The 18,636-nt window shown below is 42.5% G+C and overlaps 2 protein-coding genes across 4 annotated transcripts in view; one reads left to right on the top strand and one right to left on the bottom strand.

Moving 5' to 3' along the window:
- The window catches only part of vps50 (VPS50 EARP/GARPII complex subunit), a 62,587-nt gene that overhangs the window by 41,287 nt on the left and 2,664 nt on the right, over positions 1-18,636 (top strand). For 2 of the 3 annotated variants that reach the window (XR_013297764.1, XR_013297762.1), the window contains 3 exons: positions 5,136-5,257; positions 11,094-11,242; positions 11,675-11,788. The gene's annotated coding sequence lies outside the window, so the exon portion shown is untranslated. The remainder of the gene's footprint in view (positions 1-5,135; positions 5,258-11,093; positions 11,243-11,674; positions 11,789-18,636) is intronic. The other variant, XR_013297763.1, reaches the window with a different exon arrangement.
- On the bottom strand, positions 400-18,601 carry calcr (calcitonin receptor). Its single transcript, XM_077590260.1, has 22 exons — positions 18,492-18,601; positions 11,321-11,387; positions 10,075-10,168; positions 9,824-9,922; positions 9,637-9,713; positions 9,427-9,553; positions 9,250-9,360; positions 9,063-9,172; positions 8,362-8,434; positions 8,185-8,295; positions 8,004-8,116; positions 7,571-7,739; positions 7,381-7,491; positions 7,209-7,321; positions 6,966-7,057; positions 6,329-6,455; positions 5,245-5,398; positions 5,105-5,165; positions 4,969-5,035; positions 4,635-4,853; positions 4,399-4,440; positions 400-3,726 (listed from the first exon to the last, which is right to left on the bottom strand). Exons 1-22 carry the CDS (start codon positions 18,503-18,505, stop codon positions 3,508-3,510), a joined length of 2,370 nt encoding a protein of 789 aa, XP_077446386.1. The 5' UTR covers positions 18,506-18,601; the 3' UTR covers positions 400-3,507.

Genomic DNA, 18,636 nt, shown 5'->3' with positions numbered 1-18,636 from the left:
AGACGGCTAATTGGACGCGCTTCTTCAACTGAGAAGACGCCGCTTTGAGAATGTTTTTGCAGTGAGCGACTGCCGCTAATTTACTGCCTGACTTGCTAAACTCAGGCAGAACAAATGTTGTGCACGTGAGATTACACGCTTGCTTCTAGTCTCTCCCAGTTTAAATGGATTGGACGTCCTTTCCCCGTCAATGGCAGCCAATGAATTTAATTTCATTTACTATTTATACCTGTATTTGACTCAATTAAATCAGTTACGATCTCGGTTGTTAAAAAAAGAATCATTTCAATTGATTGCTAGATGAATTGAGATGAAGTTCTTATTATTGGCACTTGAACATGATCACTCAGTAAACATAGACGCATAATTTCACATAAAGTATATTTCCGCGTATCCAATTATGAATCCCAGAGAAAAACAATTGGAAAACGCCCACACATAACTCAGGAATAGTTTACATTTCTAACGGGCGCCAACTTAATGAAAGCAATATATCTTCACGTTCAGAACAGTACAAGCGTGTAGCAAATGTTGTCACGTGTTGAAAATGTGCCAACATGAACATTTACAGTAATATTTCACACAGCAATTTATTTTCCTCGCAAGTTGCTCTTATTACATGTATGCACGTGGAATAAATTTCATTTTTTTGTGCCGCTTATTCTCACAAAGAACGCGGGGGTGCTGGATCCTACCCCAGACAACTTGAAATGGGAAATTTCCAGCTTTAACGTGACCATGTTCAAACTAAAACGCCAGAAGTAAAACAGTCACTTTAACTTAAATACTGCAGTAGTACACCGCGCTTTTCAAATGACAGCAAACATTCGGCATCTCCTCTTTGGGTGCTCATCACAAAAGCCATTTCAGCTTTTTCTTCATTTCTGTCAGTTTAGGATTCCGAGAAGGCCTCAGGCGGGCCATTCCTCTGCTTTATCAGTTAAGATAAATATTCGCATATCCGTAATCACATTTGCGGCATCCACAATATCAAGCTTTCGATAATCATCCGAGTTCATTTCGAGAAAAAAAAATGCCACCTAGTTCCTTCATCAAACAAACTAAAAAAAGAATACAAATACTGTACATCACAGTTGTGCAAACGGGGTGAGTGAAAGCCAATGGAGTGTTTTTATTTATTCTTCTCCCCCCTCATTTCAATTCACTGCCATTCCGTGTCTAATTAGCTCAGCGATGTATTGGGAAAGGTCATTCAGCGTGTTGCCACAAATGATGTGCCCACAAGCCCTTTTTCTGCAAATGTGAACTTGTTTTTCATTTATTAGAACTACTGATGTGCGATGTTGATCGGAGTCGTCTTTTTTATTTATTTTTTACATTCAATAGACTTCGTTTATATGAAGTGGCTATTTTCTCTTATAATTCAATTTAAATTTAACCCTGTCATGTGCATTTTTTTTTAACCTTTACGCAGCATTTATTTAACGCATTAGCTGCTATTGCGTCTATTCCTGTCGACTTTGTGGCATTTTGGAGTAGCTTCCTTTTAGTTTTAGGGATTTTTAAGTCACTTTTATTGAATTTGGGGCATTGCCATGTGAAATAGACTTGTTTTTTTTGTAGTACTTCAAATTCCACAATATACTGTGACTTCACATCCGTTGAGATGGTTTACGTTCAAGCAATTATGTAAATTTCCTCCCCATCTAAGCCCCCCTAAACCAAACACTTTGCATACAATTACGCTGGAATGCGATTACATAATATCCGCGGCTTGACTTTTTCCATTATTTTGATCGTAAGGCGCCAACTCACATCGGCGTTGTTATCGTCATCACCTCATCAGGCTCACGGAAGCGGCGAGAAAAATTCAAAGGAGGGCCTTTTGTCTTTTTCTCTGGATCCAGCCGAGCCTGAAATTGCACATTTTTCACGGAGGGCGCTAGCAAGGCACAAATTATTCTTATTAAAGGAGCCAATAGGGCGAGCTTTGTACGATAACAACCGTGATTTTGAATGTTTAGGTGGAACGTCACTCAATTTTGTGTGATGCGCGCGTGTGATGAAACGAAAGAAACTTTTTGGGGAGTGTTGTTTGCATTCAATTCAATTAGTATGAATAACATCACAAAATATTTTTTAGCATTAAGAAAATTACAGCCATCTTATTTACTGTTGTCTTTCCTTTTTTGTTTTTATTTAAAATCGGGAAGCAAAACATTTAAAAGGAGGACGTTAATGTAAATAAAGCAAATTTGATTGGAACAAATAATACACATAACTGAATATTTAATGAACTATTTTTTAAAATCAGATTTCTATAGTTCCTTAAGAAAATTGAGAAATCAGCGATATGATCCCCTTTTAAGCAATATTTTTAGGTAAGTTTTTTTTCCTTATTATAAATACATTTAAAATAATGATAAAAAATGTTGAATAAATAAACATTTTTTTTTTAGTTTTTTCCTGTTTGTGTTTTTTTTATAAAGGTAGCTGTGTAAAATGATAAGAAAAAGTATTTTGACAATTTTGAGTTCAACAATGTGCTACAATGTGTTCCACGACATATTAAAACAAAAACATCACTCAATCAGGCGCTTTTCTTTCAAAAAGAAAACATTTAAATATTTTTGCAGTGATATCACTTGAGACAAGCAAGGATCTTCAAACTTGGTGTCAAACAGCACAAATGTTAACCCGAATGCAATTTTGCTTGAGCGAAAAGCACCGAAACATTGTCGAGACACAAAATGGACACAAAACCATTTGGAGAAGTCAGAAACATATTCGAGTAAATACGCCATTTGATTGTTTTTTGACTAACACAATATCAGTCAAATATCACATTTTTTTGTAAAGCTTTAGAAACATGGTTTTGACTTCACTCATTCACGACCATTGACGGCGATCGACATCCCATCCATTTTGACTGGCACATTTTCAAACTTATTGATGCCGCACACGCTCATTTAGGATGATAAATTATTCATAGAAAAAAAAAATTCATTTTTATAATCATTTCATTTTTATGTACACGATTCCCGAGTTCTGAAACAGAGACGCTAATGGTTTTGTTTTTGTGGCACGTGACCAGACCGCTTACACTGGTGCGTACAAAAAAAACATAAAATACAATCCTAAAGCCAACAATTCATAAATAATCTGAGATCAAATCTTCGCAAGCTTTTTCATGGATTAAGAAAAGAAAAAGAAAACCAATAAAAAACAAATAACAGTGCTTAAATCCTAATATGCAAATCCAAGTCACCTGTACTGCACTCTATATATCCACTGTGTATACGTGAATGTTAGGGTACGACAGTTGCGGCCAGTCATTAGCATCCTGTGCCCTTTGGCGTCGTCGTTGATCACCCTCAAACTAAATTGTCATCACAGCTATTCCCGTCTCTTCGTTGGCAGCAGCCTCGTGACAAAAATAGCCGATAAAGTGATTAAAAGTGACTCCTTCTCTGTCCCGTTCGACCCGTGAAAAACTTTTCTCTGAGATTCTCTCTCGTGTAGAGTTTGTCTTTTATTTTTTTGCTTTTAAGGGATTTCTACCGCTTTCAAAGCCACCAGTTCCGAGTCTTCGGCGTGGCGGGCGTTCAAGTGCTCGCCGTTGCCTTCCTGGTGGTACATAAAGGGCGGCACCTCCGTAATGGAGGTGGCTGTGTAGGACGTGGAACGCATTGAGCAGTGGTCCTTTCGTCTCTGACCCCATTCCATCTTGTACTGCATCCATTGTCTCTTTAGAGTGGCCTGCACCTGCGAGCAAACCACAATTAGGCTACAACAAAACCCAACTGTAGAATTTTGCCTCCTCAAAAAGCCCATCAATGGCAGTGAAACAAATCATTTGCTGCCAATCTAGCATTAGATTAATCGCGATAGATTTAGATTCATTGCATAAAATGCGATTTGCTTCGTCTCTGTAAATTCAAATGAGCTAGACGGGAAAGAATTCGCCATTAGCGAGACACGTGACACCCTGCTAACATGCTGCATCTACCAACCTATCCAAATTCATTTCTCTAACGAGCCACACTTTCGTCCATGTCCCGTTTTCGCGCTTGGTGTCACATAGACAGCATCGAGGTTTGTTGGGCTGACCTCGACCCACAAAGGAGGCATTGTGGATGATGATTCAATTGGAAATACAAAACAAAAACAAAAAAAATAGAAGGCAGCCACCGGAAAACTCGTCCTTATTAAGACATCCCGAATGGCTATCTTGAAGAAACAAACACGGACTCCATGCTGACGCTGCATTTGAACACCTTCTTTAGCGTTGACCTTGGCGCGTTAGTTCAGGTCTGACGGATAAATGGAGTCTCTTCATTTGTATGCGTGAACAAAACTGGGCAGTTGTAACATTTTGATATCGTAGCGGGCTATTTTTAAATCTCCTCGTTACTGTGCTGAACTAAAAGGACTCACCTCGCCATTGAAGAAGCAGAATATCGTTGCCACCAGTAATCCCTGCAAAACAATCCCGATGATGAAATCATTAGAAAAGAATGAAACAACGGCTGGAAGACCTTGCCATTTAATTAAAAAAAAAGTTTAATCTCAATCAACCCTAGATTAATCTCAACCAATCCTAGATTAATCTCAATGAATTGTCAAAAATATTTTTTCTCCTGTTAGAAATGTCTTCCAACGTACAAACTCACCTGGTAGTGCATGAGTATGTGCATGACATACTCGTAGACTTCCCCGGCCAGCCTGTTCTCGGGCCTCCACGGAAAAATGACAAATTGTATTCCCAGAAGCGGCACCAAAATGAGCGTGGCCCTCACGGCCTTCATGTACATGTTGGACTCGGCTCGGTGGGTGTCCCTCAACTTGGTTACCAGCACTCGAATGATATTCAGCAAGAAAAACAAATTCACCTGCACGAGACACAACACTAGGCCTTTTGAAGGGAAGACTCCGAAAATGCAAAAGAGCTGTCTTTCCTTGACAATGTGCCGTGACTGCCGCTATAAATAGACTGAGTTGACTTACTAGGAGAGCCGCGACTATGGGACCGTGAACCGCGTACAGCAAATGTGTCTCCACGCTCATCCAACAGCTGGAGGAAGTGAAGAAAATACATGAAGGCCCACACAAAAACAAGCGTTTCTGTGTCGACCGAACTCACTTGTCATCAAAAAATGTTTTTCTCGCCATAGCGTGGATGATCGCGGGCACCAGAGGAAAACCTTGGAGGAGGAAGAAGATCAGATGAACAGGACTATCTGCACGCTGAGGATCCTAAGGAGGAAAATAACGCCGACTCACCCCAGCCCAAGAGGTAGTACCAGTGCAAATGCTGCTCCTCGGCAAACACGGCCACAACGATTAGCGTGTGCAGATAGATTCCTTCACATAACATCCAGAAGTAATTGCACCCAAGCAGATACATGTGGAAGAAGTGTAGTACTTTGCAGCCGACCTGCAAGAAAAAAAAACTGAATTGGAGGTCGTTTAGACTTCAGAATTTGGGAAAAATAAACTGTTTTGTTCGCTAAATATTCATTGATAATAGGTCATAAACGATACCGCTAAAATCTTCCATGATTTATTTGGGGATTTACAATATTTAGCCTAATAACAGTAACGAGGTTGCAGAATCTATTGAGGTGAACTTTTTCTCAGGAGTAGAATCTAGCCGTTTGGCTAGCTGTTACTGCTTGCTAAAAGACGAATACATGCAAATAAGTAGATGAACAGTAAAAATAAGAAAATAAATGTCTTTGTATTAGTTAATCTGTACCGATGTAGCTAGAAGCTAGCTGTTAGTGTTGACGTCTACCGCCATGTGGACTCCAAACAGAATTCCTTCTCAACTTTGTTTTAGAATTGCAGATAAGATTTGACTTCAGCCGTACATCATCTGCCACGAATTATGTTGATCTTTTTTTTGGGAACGGAGATGCGACAGTCACTATTTCAAAATCACAAACTTAGAAAACGGGAATGCGTCTACTATTTATTCATGATGGATTTATTTGACGTCCATTTCTTTTAAAATGTCAATTTAAGGTTGGAAAGGAAAAGAAAGAGAACATTCTTTGACTCTTTCCACGCAGGCTTAGTTTCTAAAAGCTTTATTTATGTTCCGTCCGGCTCGTGGAGCATTTTCTCAAGACAGATTTATTGCCATGTTCTAAGAAGACCTGGGAGATTTCAATAAGGGGTCGGGGGGGTGGGGGGATTTTCCAAACCAGAAAAAGACACATTTCAATGGCATGTCGTGAAATATCACTCCTTGAAGCTGGATTCTATTAACTCTTTGGTTAGCGTGGCCCGGAATACACGTAAAAATGCAACTGGATTGGTTGTTCGGCCACTGAGGAAGCAAATGAAGGAATTCAAAACTCACGGGATTCCTGGACACCATTTTGGGATTGTTGACCACAGAAACCAAGTAAATAATAGTCAGGGCCGAGTTGAGCACGAAGGAACAGAAAAGGTTCTTGTGCAGGGTTATCCTCTGGCAGCTCAGACTCCTGTCGGATCAAAAGACGGCAATTGACGTTGATTTTCAACTTTTACAAAACCTTCCATATCGCCGAACTTTCACATCTGTCTCCTATAACATAACATCAGGTTCCAACACTGTCCTGAACGACTACTAAAGTTCGAAGGAACCAAAATGTAGCCTGTCCGCTTGATTCATTTTCCCAAAGCCGGTCTCACGATTACCGATTCCTGCGCGCCTGATTCCTCTTTCTTAAAGAAAGTCTTGAGCGCAGACTTCAATAATAGCAGAGTCGGTGGGAAGTTATTACCAAACGGAACCCTAGTAGCTTTTTAAATTAGGCGGCTGAATCAAACTAAGTACAGCCATTAAAGTAGCATGAACGGAGTGCCGCTAAAATGAACTATCACGTACACGTACGAGGGGACGTATAAAAGACGGTGGTCCCGTTTATCATCTCGGCGCCATGACAAATGGTATCCGGATGGCAAGACGGCGAGACTTTTTGCGGGGAGGCCGGCCGGCTTTATTACTCTACCTGAAGTAGAAGAAGATGGCCAAGGAGATAAGCAGGGAGGCAATAGATAAGGCGTGACCCACGATAGCCATGTAAAACAGGATGTACGCTGACTGCAAAGAAACAAAAGCCATTTTTTTTCTCACAGTATCGAGATCAAATCGTAATATATTTTTTGTAGCGGTCGTTTATCAGGTAGGTTAATTGAGTTGAACTGAAAATGGAAGTGAAACTCATGAAAAGATGCTTTTTCGGATTGTTTACCTTCAGTTTGAGTTTGGTGTGTTCATTGCAGAGAGTATAGTTGGACCAAGTTCTGTTGGTGTCCTGGTGGCGAAACCACCGCCCGTCATCGCCGCAGTATTTAGTTGCCTTTTCTGTACATAAAAAAATCAGTTAAGGATAGCTAAAAATAGGTTTTCCATTTACTTCTTACCTGTCGGATCAAAATCCACAAAATAATTGGGGCAGTTTTGGGAGGCGTACGTCCCCACCGGAGTGTCCCCCCAGCACAACCAGCCGTCCCAGTTGCGACTGCAGTACAGTCCTGTCGCGCCCACCCCCAAAAACAACTCAATTTAGGGTCAATCACATGCTAGCAATGGCGACAGCGACCAGGTCCTTACTTGACTTGTTGTACGGAGGTTCGCTCTTCATTTTCTCAAAGCATTTGTACTGGCTGTCCAGGATTCTTTCCCTTCCGGGCTCCTGCTGGTCCTGGTTGACCAAGGGGCCGACGGTGATCTCGTCCGGGAAGTCTTGCTCCATGACCCCCGAAAGTTGGGCGCTCGCTCCCTGTGTGGACAAGTTGGGGTCACGTAGATAGAAAAAACGTGCTATTTTGTCAGTCTTGCAGTTGGAAGAACCCCTTTGAAAACCAAGTTCACATCCTCGGCCGTGCTTGTCAATAATCTCATTTATTCATTGCGGCCAGATCATTCTCTGAGGCGTTAAATCGATTGCAACTGGACCCTGGCGACCGGTCAAAGCGTCTTTGAACAAGAGCCTCTCGATCAATTTAACATTTGAGAACCCGAGACTCGGTCATTTAAAGCGCACCTCCATTTTTTCTTGAATGTCTACGGCGCACTGCGTGAAGTTGGTCCACGTTCTGTCGCTTTGCGGGTGGCGATACCATTTCCCGTCCTCGCTGCAGTACTTGCTCGCCTTTTCTAAAGACAGAAAAAATTCTCAAAATAGAACATCAATGGGTAAGCAATCAAGAAAAGACTGCGCCCACCGGTGGATTCGGCATCCGAAAAGAAATCTGGGCAATTTTGGGTGGCTTCTGTTCCTGCCGGCGTATCGTCCCAGCACGACCATCCGTCCCAGGTCCGATTGCAGTACAGCCCTGGACCGCCAAAATTGACCGCGTTCAAATATTCCGACGTGTCACATTTCGGTGTTTTTTTTTTACCTGACTCATTATAGGGCGGGTCTTGGCTCATTTTAAGGAGGCACTTGTACTCACTCCCCAGCAATTTTTGCCTCTGTTGGATTCAAAAGAAGAAGAAAAAGTGAGGAAAGTTTCCTGAGCCATTTTGGTTTGTCTGCACAGAATCAATAGTTGCCCAGTAAAGTGCAGATAAAAGCAGGAGCACTTAGTCTTATCGTTGAAGTCTCTGACGGCAATGATGACATCAAAGTCAAGCAATGAATAACAAAAAAAAATCCAAATCCATTTTGTCTAACTGATGGCTGGAGATGATATTTCCTACAATGACTCCCTTTCTTTTGCAAGAAAAAAATTACTACAACAGTTTTACGGTGACGTGCGTACAATCCAAATGGGCAGTCTGGTAATTCAAGTCAGGAATCGGCGTCCAATCCAATTGAACTCAGAGAGACTGACAAGTGTGAAAATCCAAAGATTAATCTTTTCAATCCATCAGTTAATCGCACAAATATTAGACGGATGATCTATCTTTAGCTCTCTGACTCCCAAATTGCCATTAATGACAAACGACATCCAATCCCTTTTGACAGTCAAAATGTATTGGACCTCAATTGTCAGCATTTTTTTAATTTTTATTTATTTAATGCATTTAACTGAGATTTCCCTTTCTGCCCATGTCTATGACGGCCAAGAAGTTCACAAGGTTAAGAGCACAAACTCACCCTCGACGCCTTCTCCTGGCTGGAACACAGAGTGTAGTTGGTCCAAAATTTGCCGCTGTCCGGATGGCGGAACCACTCGCCGCTTTCTCTGCAGTATTTGCTTGCCCTTCCTTAACAAGACAAAAGAAATCCATAGGAAAGAGTTCATAGCGGCATCAAAGATAAGAAGGAGACATTGAAGGTCAACCTGTTGGCTGAAAGTCCAGAAAATAATCCGGACAGTTCTGCACGGCGTAGGTTTGCACCGGTGTTTGGTCCCAGCAAAGCCAACCGTCCCAAATTGGACTACAGAAGGAGCCTGTCATGTAAAAAACGCTAAGGTCAGAACTCCCACGTTTGGAATGCAAATGGACAAAAACGCCACCTGTTTTGTTCCCAACCAGATCTTGTTTCATTTTCATCAGGCATTTTTCTTTCTTCTCAATTATTTTCCTCCTGATGTTTTGCTTGGATTCGTTTGTTGGGTCATCCTCCAACACATTGAACAATTCCTAAAAGGACCAAGAAAAGAATTCTTGGCAAAACTGAACATCTGCTTTTTTTTCCAGTTCTTTCAAGTGTAGAAATGGAAAACCTCAATTCTTGCTTGTGGACAAGTGGATTCTACTTGGACCCATTTTCCGTCAAGGTCACAATGTTTTGTCACCCATCCTGCAAATTAGGACAAACAACCGCAGACGGAATTATTGATTGGTCGCTCCGGAATTGTAAGCGACCAGCTTTTTATTCACTTTATTTGAAGTTATGTGAAGAAATCTTACCCGGACGTTGGTGCGAACACTTTTGTGTTACCGAAGTATTCCGCGGTGTTTCTTCCCAGCACAAAAATTCGTCCCACATTTGCCCGCAAAAAATTTCCTCTAAAACCAGACAACAATTTCAGTTTGTTTGCGGCCACTGACGGCAATATGCGCCCAATCGATTTTGAAGAAGAAGCCCTTCAGTGATCAAACCATCACTGGATTGGTCGCCAAAGACACCAATAGGGTCTGAAACGAAACAAATTTCTCACCACTTCTGTTTTGCGGCCTGGCTTTGCCGAGACATCGACTCCGTTCGCCGATTCCCGGCCGCGGGGTCGATTCCGGAAGCGAGTCGGCGACGCACTGTAGAGACAAAAGAGTGAAAACCGGCCAAAAAGACCATGCCTAAAAATAGCTCGAAATATTCTCCTTTCTCTGATCTTCATCCAAATGTATTTGGAAGCCACTTTCTTTCAGAGGGTTCTTATCTCAGCTCGAATTGTTTGCAATCGGAAGGAAGCCATAGATGAAAAAGCCTGCCAGGCAAACTGATTTTGATAATGCAGCTCAGTGCAAGCCATTTTTTGTTGTTGTCAAGGCTTATCTGGCAAACTTTCAGTCTGGAGGTGAAAAGAGTTTTTCAGAGGACACTAATCTCCCAGGTGAAATTTCCATACACGTCTTCGGAGCAGCGTCCCCAAGCGCCGCCGACGTCCCGTGTAGCAGTTTAGCAGCCGTACATATGATGTCACTCCAAACATTGAAGTAAATGACGTCATACATACGACCACCAGGCCACCACCAAGATGGACCCACGCCCGACTGAAAGGGAAACGGAGCGGGAACTCCGTTCCGACCCGTGGAATGAAAAGTTTGCGCTCGGATGGCTTTGAGTTTAACTGAGTGGGAATCAAATATTCGGCTCATCCAAACAAAGGCGCACACACACAGGTTATGTCATCCACTTGTGCCTTTGTTGAAATGCCGCCGTGCAATCTTTTAGAAGGATTTCAAATTGGCAGTATTTTGACCTGAAGCTTCAGTCAGAAAGAAAAAAGGCAATTAGACAAGTTTCAATTTAAAAGTCAACTATTCATCGCTAAATCACAAGATTTGAACTCGCCAAGTCTTTTTGTGTGTTGTATTTAATGCCTTTATCTCTATTGTCACAAATTAGCCACGGTCCAAATCAAAGTAGCCTTGATGCTTTTTTACTGTGAATGCTCATTTCTATCATGCAAATATATGTATGTTATTTCTTTGTTGATTATTTATTATTACATTATAGGCATCCCATTCATTTGGCTAGGAGGACTCCAATCTGGAAATCTTTTCGTGGCGTTGACGCCACTAGATGTCCAATCTCTTTGGACCAGGAGTGGCGAACGGACTCCCAGTCAAAAGGGATTGGAAGCCCAGCGCCGTCAATGGCAGCCAGTGAGTTATATAGGTCATTCTGACCATTTTTTTAGGTCAATACTACAACTCCCACGACTCTATTTTAAACCTCCTCACCAGTGCAAGACTGCAAAATATCCAAAGACAGCAAATGGCGACTTCCATATCTTCCGCTCGAGAAAGTCTGTAACAAGACAAAAAAAACAAAAAATGCCAATTATCGTGACGTGAATTTGTTTTAGATCAGTTTTATGGCTTCTCACGAAGAAATAAGACAGCAATGGTTAAGTGGAGAGCTCAAGGCGGCCTGCAGTGTGTGTGAAGCAGACAAAGCTTACTGTATTTATCATTAGGATACATCGATTGTTAAATGTAGATAAAGTGCCAAGAGACGAGCGGTCGCCAACGCTCGTCCATCAGGTGGTGTCGGATGCCCGGCCGCTCATTCTGCTCGCTTTCTGTGTCACGCAGATTCGCAATAAGAAGCTCATCAGTCAACGGCGTGGAGTCGTCGAGATGATCGGTCGTCAAGCCGGCCGGGGAGCGGCGAGCCACCGAGATGCCCGTCGGGCACGGACGACTCCCGTAAGTCACCGCTAAGAAAACGGATGTTTTGGGCTTACGGTCTCTTACGTGGCATTTATTTGGGGGGAAAAAAGGAAAACCTTTGCGCAGGTCTGGGAGAAGGTCTCGGAGGATAAATTGCTTTGCCCTTAGTGGAGGAATTCTGGGTAAATCTCTTGCTTATCAAAACTCCAAGGTTAAAAGTGCGGCTTTATTTTCCGAGTGGAAATGACTGATTGCAAAGTGCTTCTGATTTCCTTACAAGGAAAAGGAACAAAGCGTTTGGCTGCATTTGACGGTGCTAGACGTCCAATCCAATTCGACTGCGATTTTGCCGTTTTGAGATGAATCCATGCTTGATCGCTTTCAGTGTTTGGATAGCGCCAATCTCCAATTTTGTGAAATGGCACAAAATGTCTGCCTCTGTTGGACTCGCATAGATTGCTGCTAGCTTTTTACCCATGAGTGCTTTCAAGATTTTCGAAATATTTGCACATGGCGTTTCAGATTTTACCCCAAATTTAATGAAGTCGGAAATCGGGATAAGAGACTTGAATCCAAAACTGAAGCTCAATCGCTATTCTCCAATTGACTTCCCCCTTTAGATTGTTTCTAAGAGAGAGCAAGGACATATTTTTAATTCAAAGAAAGTACGAGAGCTGCTGCTTCACAGCGAGACGCACTTTTCTATGAATAGCTCTCTTGCTGAGGCTTCTGGGAAATTGTCTCTCAGTTACCTTGGAAATGTCTCCATGTCCACTTGATGCTACTGGAGATGAAGATAGAGTAATAATTTTGATCTGAACCTGCATCCCTAAAAGACGATCATTGTCAGTTAAGGGCCAGATTGAGACAAGTCGACCAAAAGGAGGCTTTGACGTCACCAGACTGGACGTCGCCCGCCCAATCGGATCATTGCGAGGCATTGATCTTTTCAGAATCGGGGAAATGTTACGTTCTGGAATTGAGGGTCCGGGAATATTCCCGCCATGACTCACCCTCGGCTCATTCATAATTGATGAGGCTGGGCACGCGCAACCCGAGCGTGACGCCGCCGTCGCCCCGGCTCGAGTCACGTGGCGGTGGCCGATTGAAGTGGGCGTGGTTTAAGCGGAGGAGTGAATGAACAGTGACGGATTGGGAATGTCGGCGTGTCATATGACGCCGGTCCGTGAAAAATTTATCGCCGATGACACGCTGAATTTGTTGGTGTTGTGTCGCTGGTGTGAAACATGTGATTTACAGAAATATTTGCAGAGAGAGGTGGCATGGAACTTGTTTTGTATTTTTTGGAATTGGAAATAGATTTGACGTCTGTCGCCGTCATTGGTGCTGAAACTTGATCATTGTATGCCAAACCTTCACACATAAATCAGAGCGCTCAATAGCAACGAATCAGTCGGAAAAACAGGGACAATCCTGAAGCACGTGTTTTTACATCTAACTAACAACAGTAAAAAGAAGAGTGGGTGGCAATCCCCAAATTTGACATTGTTCACTTCTTTCTAGAAAGTGTGTCATTGCAGGAAAAGGAAGTAGTCAGTGTTAAAGAGAATCATTTTCTTTCAACTCCCACTTGACCTTCCCGCAATTGCGATTTGACACTGATATGTATTCCACTCAGACTAAAGACACAACCAGATGCATAATTGGACACACACACACACACACACACGTGCACTTTGGTGATTAAAAAAAGGAAATGGAAAAATAGCATCTCTGCAGGAACATTGGATAACTTTTGGATTGGATAACTTTTATTCATCCCGTATTCGGGAAATTTCGTTGTCACAGTAGCAAGAGGGTGAGGATGCAGGAATAGGAAAGGCATTTTAGACTTAAATAGATAGGTAATAAGTAAGTTAATAAATAAATATATGAATAAAATCATGAAGAAAATCAAGTCATGTAACAACCTCCTGAAATCATTGCGCCCCAAAGTATCCTATAATTTAGCAAGTATTTAGTATATGTTATGAGTATATAGCATCAAATCTGTTGCTAGATTAGTGCGATTGATTAAGATGAATGGTGGATAACGGGAATAATTCCAAGTGGCTCCCTCCAACCGTCCAAAGGGATATTTTTTCCGTGGCGTTTTGCTATTTTAGCCATATTTCCCAAGATGATATGAGAGATCAGATTTTATTGATTGAGTATTTTTTAAAGGAGACATGAATCAGGAAGCACATAAATAACCAGATGATGCATTCATCCGGCGCTGAAGTCATTTTCAAAATCATTAATCTGGAATACTTTTCATCTCTTTCGGGGCTGGCACCACTAAATCATTTTGATAATCGATCATTTCATCAATTGATCGGATGAATGTTGACAGCGTAAATCGTTTTTTGTTGTTTTTTTTTTTTCGTGTGCCTGACACGATTCTAGTGTATCTGACGTCCATTTCCTGACTACATTTGTCAAGCTTAATTCAACCCGTCTGCGTCTAAATGCGGCCATTTTAATCCGCCGTCCTTGCATTTACTACAAAAACACAATAGATTGGCTTTAAGCACGCGCAGATTAATGATGGCGTTTCTCACTGACGACTATGACAAATCTACTTTTACCGAGTCCTTAACTTCCCGACTGTTGTTTCACGCAGTCCTTCATCACAGAGAGGGTTTGACATTTGGGGACGCAATTAACTTTCAGTGCAGATTTACTGGAAGTCCGCGCCGTCGTACAGCTAAATATGGACCTAAACACGGACGGATAACCTTGACGGACGTCCGTCCGGCGGCACGTCACGTCACGTGACGTCGGCTCGTCTCGTCCCGGTGTTGCTTGGCCACAAATGACGTATTGTGGGTTTAAGTCGGCGTCTGTACTATTGCGAAAGAAATGAATTAAATCCTCGTCTCGTGATTGGGTGAGACATCACACACGCTAAAATTAGCTTACAGAAGCGCTTGCGCGTTCTTCAATATTCGGCCTTTTTAATTATGTAGGACTGTTTGAAAAGAAATAATGGCACATTTTCCACGATTAATTGTGATTTTGCGAGCAGTAGATTGACTTCAAACTTTAAATCAATGCTATTAAATAACATACTGGGCTCCAATCAACTCAAAGAAGTGTGAGATAAAAAAAGAGAACTCATTGGCTGGGATTTAATTGCGATTATTTGTCCCCTGAGGGTAGAGACTGAAAGCCCACCATTGAAGACAAAGTACTTTTATTTTACATTTCTTCAACTTTCTATGTGTTGATTCGAGTCAGATAAAACGATTACATTTGGTCTCAAAGTTAGAAAAAAAAGGTTTCATCACATTAAACCATTAGTTGAAATTAATTGCTGAAATCGAGCATCTATGACAACGTTTTTTTTTTTTTTTTACAAAGTAGTTAGCATGTCGGCCTCACAGTTCTGGGGTCAAGGGTTCGATCCCAGGTGGGTCCTCACTGTGTGTATGTTCTCCCCGGGCTTGCGTGAGTTTTTTCCGGGTACTCTGGTTTCCTCCCACATTCTAAAAACATGCATGCTAGGCTAATTGGATGCTAAATTGTCCCTATGTATTCCACCAGTAAATGGCTAGGAAGGCGCCGAATTAAAAAAAAAAAAGTAACATCAGATTCAATGAAACGAGTTGAAACAACATCTCAAAAGTTGATAACAGAAGGATTCGGAACGTGACAACCATTCATGAAAAGCTTTGCATTTTATCCCCCAACATTGATATTCCATTGGAATGGCGAGCACTGCGAGAGGGCGGCGAACAAAGCCTTTTGTTGCTGGACTCCTGCCCAAAGTCATTAACTAGAATTCCCTTCAGACCGTTGCGTACGCTCCAATAGGTCAAAGGGGCGCCATGGCTCCGGCGGACAGACGGCCCAAACGGGGTGCCGACGACATCTTCAGTATGACCTCGGTTTCATTTTTTTTTTTTAACCAATTGCCTTTCCCTTGCCATGTCCAACAATTTTAAAAACTGTTACCCAAATCTACCACTAAAGCGCCACTGCATGCTAAAAAAATAACAGACCATCAGGAAAATAAGGGAGTTCAGCACTTTCTCAAGAGACCAACAATCAATACCATAATCCTTAATTACATGCATAGAGTGATAGAAACTGCCCGAGAAAAAAACGTAAATAATGGATTAAAAAAAGGATGAAAAGGTACTGTATTGCAAAAGAAATCAATAAAGAGTGTAGCCATTTAGGGTAGCAGCGTACTGGGTGCTAATGACCATCGTGTCCAAGCACACACGCAGAGTTGCGCTTTGGGGAGAAACCTTCACACCGTTCATCGCTTCCTTTGAAAGAATGTCTCTTGAAATATATCTTTCGGCTAAAAATCCGTTCATCGAACCGTGACGCTCGAGCACAACTTGACGTTTTGTTTTGGCATTCACGTGGTGACGCGGACAAACAGTGTTCAATGTTAAACGATTCCTCGTGTGACCTTTTGGGATTTTTTTTCCTCCCGGCAAATAGTTTTGTACAAAAGGCATGACAGTTTTGGGAAAAAAACGGCTTGACATTTTTCCGGTACGTTTATTGGCAGGTGCAATGTCGGACTGTCTGGTGTTTAGGTCAATTCAAATGTCAATCCCTGAGGTAATAAGAGGTGCAAAAGTGGAAATGGATGCAACACTAATGGATACGTAACAATATTGAGGTTCAAATTGAACTAAAATGGCATTAATGAGTAACTTCAGACAAGATGATTGTTATTTACAGTCTTGAAAACATTTTGTCATCCGATTTGTTGACGTCAAATGGCCCCAAAAGCCTAAAAGGCCAGCATTCAGCTCTGTTCTAGCACCACCTATTGCTCATTCTCCAGTACTTCGTGGTCTGGATTTATCACTGAATCCAACTGGGATCCTTAAAGTTAAGACTGAGAATGTAGGACTTAAATATTGCAAACTTTAGTTATTTCAACCAGTCAGTGCAAATTGCATTTAAAAAAACTCTTATACTACATTTAAAAGCAGCATGTTTTCAAATTTAGAGACAAAAGTTCAAATATGAATGAAATATCTTTGTGCTGCCATAACACTGATGGACATCCATTCAAGGATCGCGGGGGGTGCTGGAGACTCTCCCAGCTAGCTACGAACACCTTGAATCGGTAGCCGGCCAATCGCGGGGCACAATGAGATAGATCAACAACCAATCACTCAAAGCTAGGGACAATTTAGGATACAATTAGCCTTGCATGCATGTTTTGGGGATGTGGGAGGAAAGCAGAGTAGCTGGAGAAAACCCACGCAAGCCCGGGGAGAATATGCAAACTTCACACGGGAAGGAACTGGGGATTGAACCTTCGAAATCAGAACTGTGAGGCGGTTGTGCTAACCCCATTTTCAGATATTAATCTCAATTGATCAGAATTAATATTGCCGTGGATTCATGTTGTGTTTTAACTCCAGACCAAAGCACAGCTTGTAACCAGCGTCGCTATGAACGCTTGGCCGCCACAAGCCAGTTAACCCTGTGGTAACTTTTCTGACACCTCCTGCTTGAAACCCAAAAACTCCTTGAAATATCACCACAAAATTGCTCCCCCCCAAAAAACACATTTTCCTCACAGAGCTTAAAAATGACTTGACGTACGGAGGAATCGATGTGCAGGTATGTAATTCCACAATGTGCAGGTATGTAATTCCACAAAGCGTTGTAGCGGCTGTGGGTTTTTGGTTGAATCCCATACTAAAGACACGTTTTTTCCTACAAAGCCAATTAGTGGATTGCAATCAGGTGCTTCTCGTTGCAGCCCAACCCCCGCTGGTGAACTCAAAGCTTGTAACCGTCAGACCACTCAAATCAAGACCAAAAAAACCCTCTACTTAAGCACTGGCTGCCATAGATGGCATTAGGCGTCCAGACTGGGAGGCCTGGCAGCGATCCAAGCAGCGGCCAGAAAGGATTGGACGTCTACCTCTGTCAAAGCCACGTAAACTGAAACACTGACGCACCGGTCCTCGCGGTTGAAATAAATTGGACAGCTTTTCTAGTCAATAGAAGCAAACAAGTGAGGCGGGCTGATTGGGCAGTCGACGCCAGCAATAGCTCGGAACATCAATGAGAAGAGACACGCAGAGGGAGCGCTGCTTTCTGCGCCTGGCAGATAAGTTTGTCATCCCTCACCCGCGTCTTTCTGTCTCTGTCTCTTCTCAGATAGGCGTGCTGGCATTCTGCTTCCCAAATCCCCAATGAGCAGACAAACTACCTCCAGATCAAATGATTCTCCTTGAAATATCACCACAAAATTGCTCCCCCCAAAAAACCCACATTTTCCTCACAGAGCTTAAAAATGACTTGACTTGCAAAAAAAAAAAACACCCACATTTTTCCACCCTGATCTCCAAAATGACTTGACTTGTAAATAATGACTTACCTTACTCTAGGCGATAACCCGAGAGAAGCACCTAGAGCCCCCCCCCCCAAAAAAAACGTTTCCTTTCAAGAACTCCAAACTTTTTCCTCCAGACGCGTTACGAATTCCCGGCTAGAAATCGAGCGAGAGTCCGGTTTTGAACGGCATTTGTTTGAGAAGCAGCGGCATCCTTCCGAGCGGCCGCTCCTCCTGTAATGCGCCGTGGAACGGCGGCAGCCGCATTAAACTGGAGCTCCTCCTCGTCTCAGCTTCCAGCGCGCCTATGTGTGTCGATGTGCGTGCGTGCGTGCGTGGGTGGGCGGCCGGGTGGTTTCTCTCACGTACGGAGGAATGGATGCGCGTTGTCAAAAAAAAGAAGAAAAAAGGCGTGACCTTTTGACAATCATTTGGAGCTCTGGCCTCTGCAGCTTGAAGGTCAAACCTCGCCATAGTCTTGTAAACGTTGATGCTCATTCGCCGCCGTGGCGGGGGCGGCCGACGTTTTTTTTTTTGGTGGAAGGAAGCCGGCCAGAGAAAT

The sequence above is a fragment of the Stigmatopora argus genome, chromosome 21 (genome assembly GCF_051989625.1).
Source record: "Stigmatopora argus isolate UIUO_Sarg chromosome 21, RoL_Sarg_1.0, whole genome shotgun sequence".
In the NCBI taxonomy this organism is placed as follows: Eukaryota; Metazoa; Chordata; class Actinopteri; order Syngnathiformes; family Syngnathidae; genus Stigmatopora; species Stigmatopora argus.
This window is presented reverse-complemented; position numbering and strand designations above follow the sequence as displayed.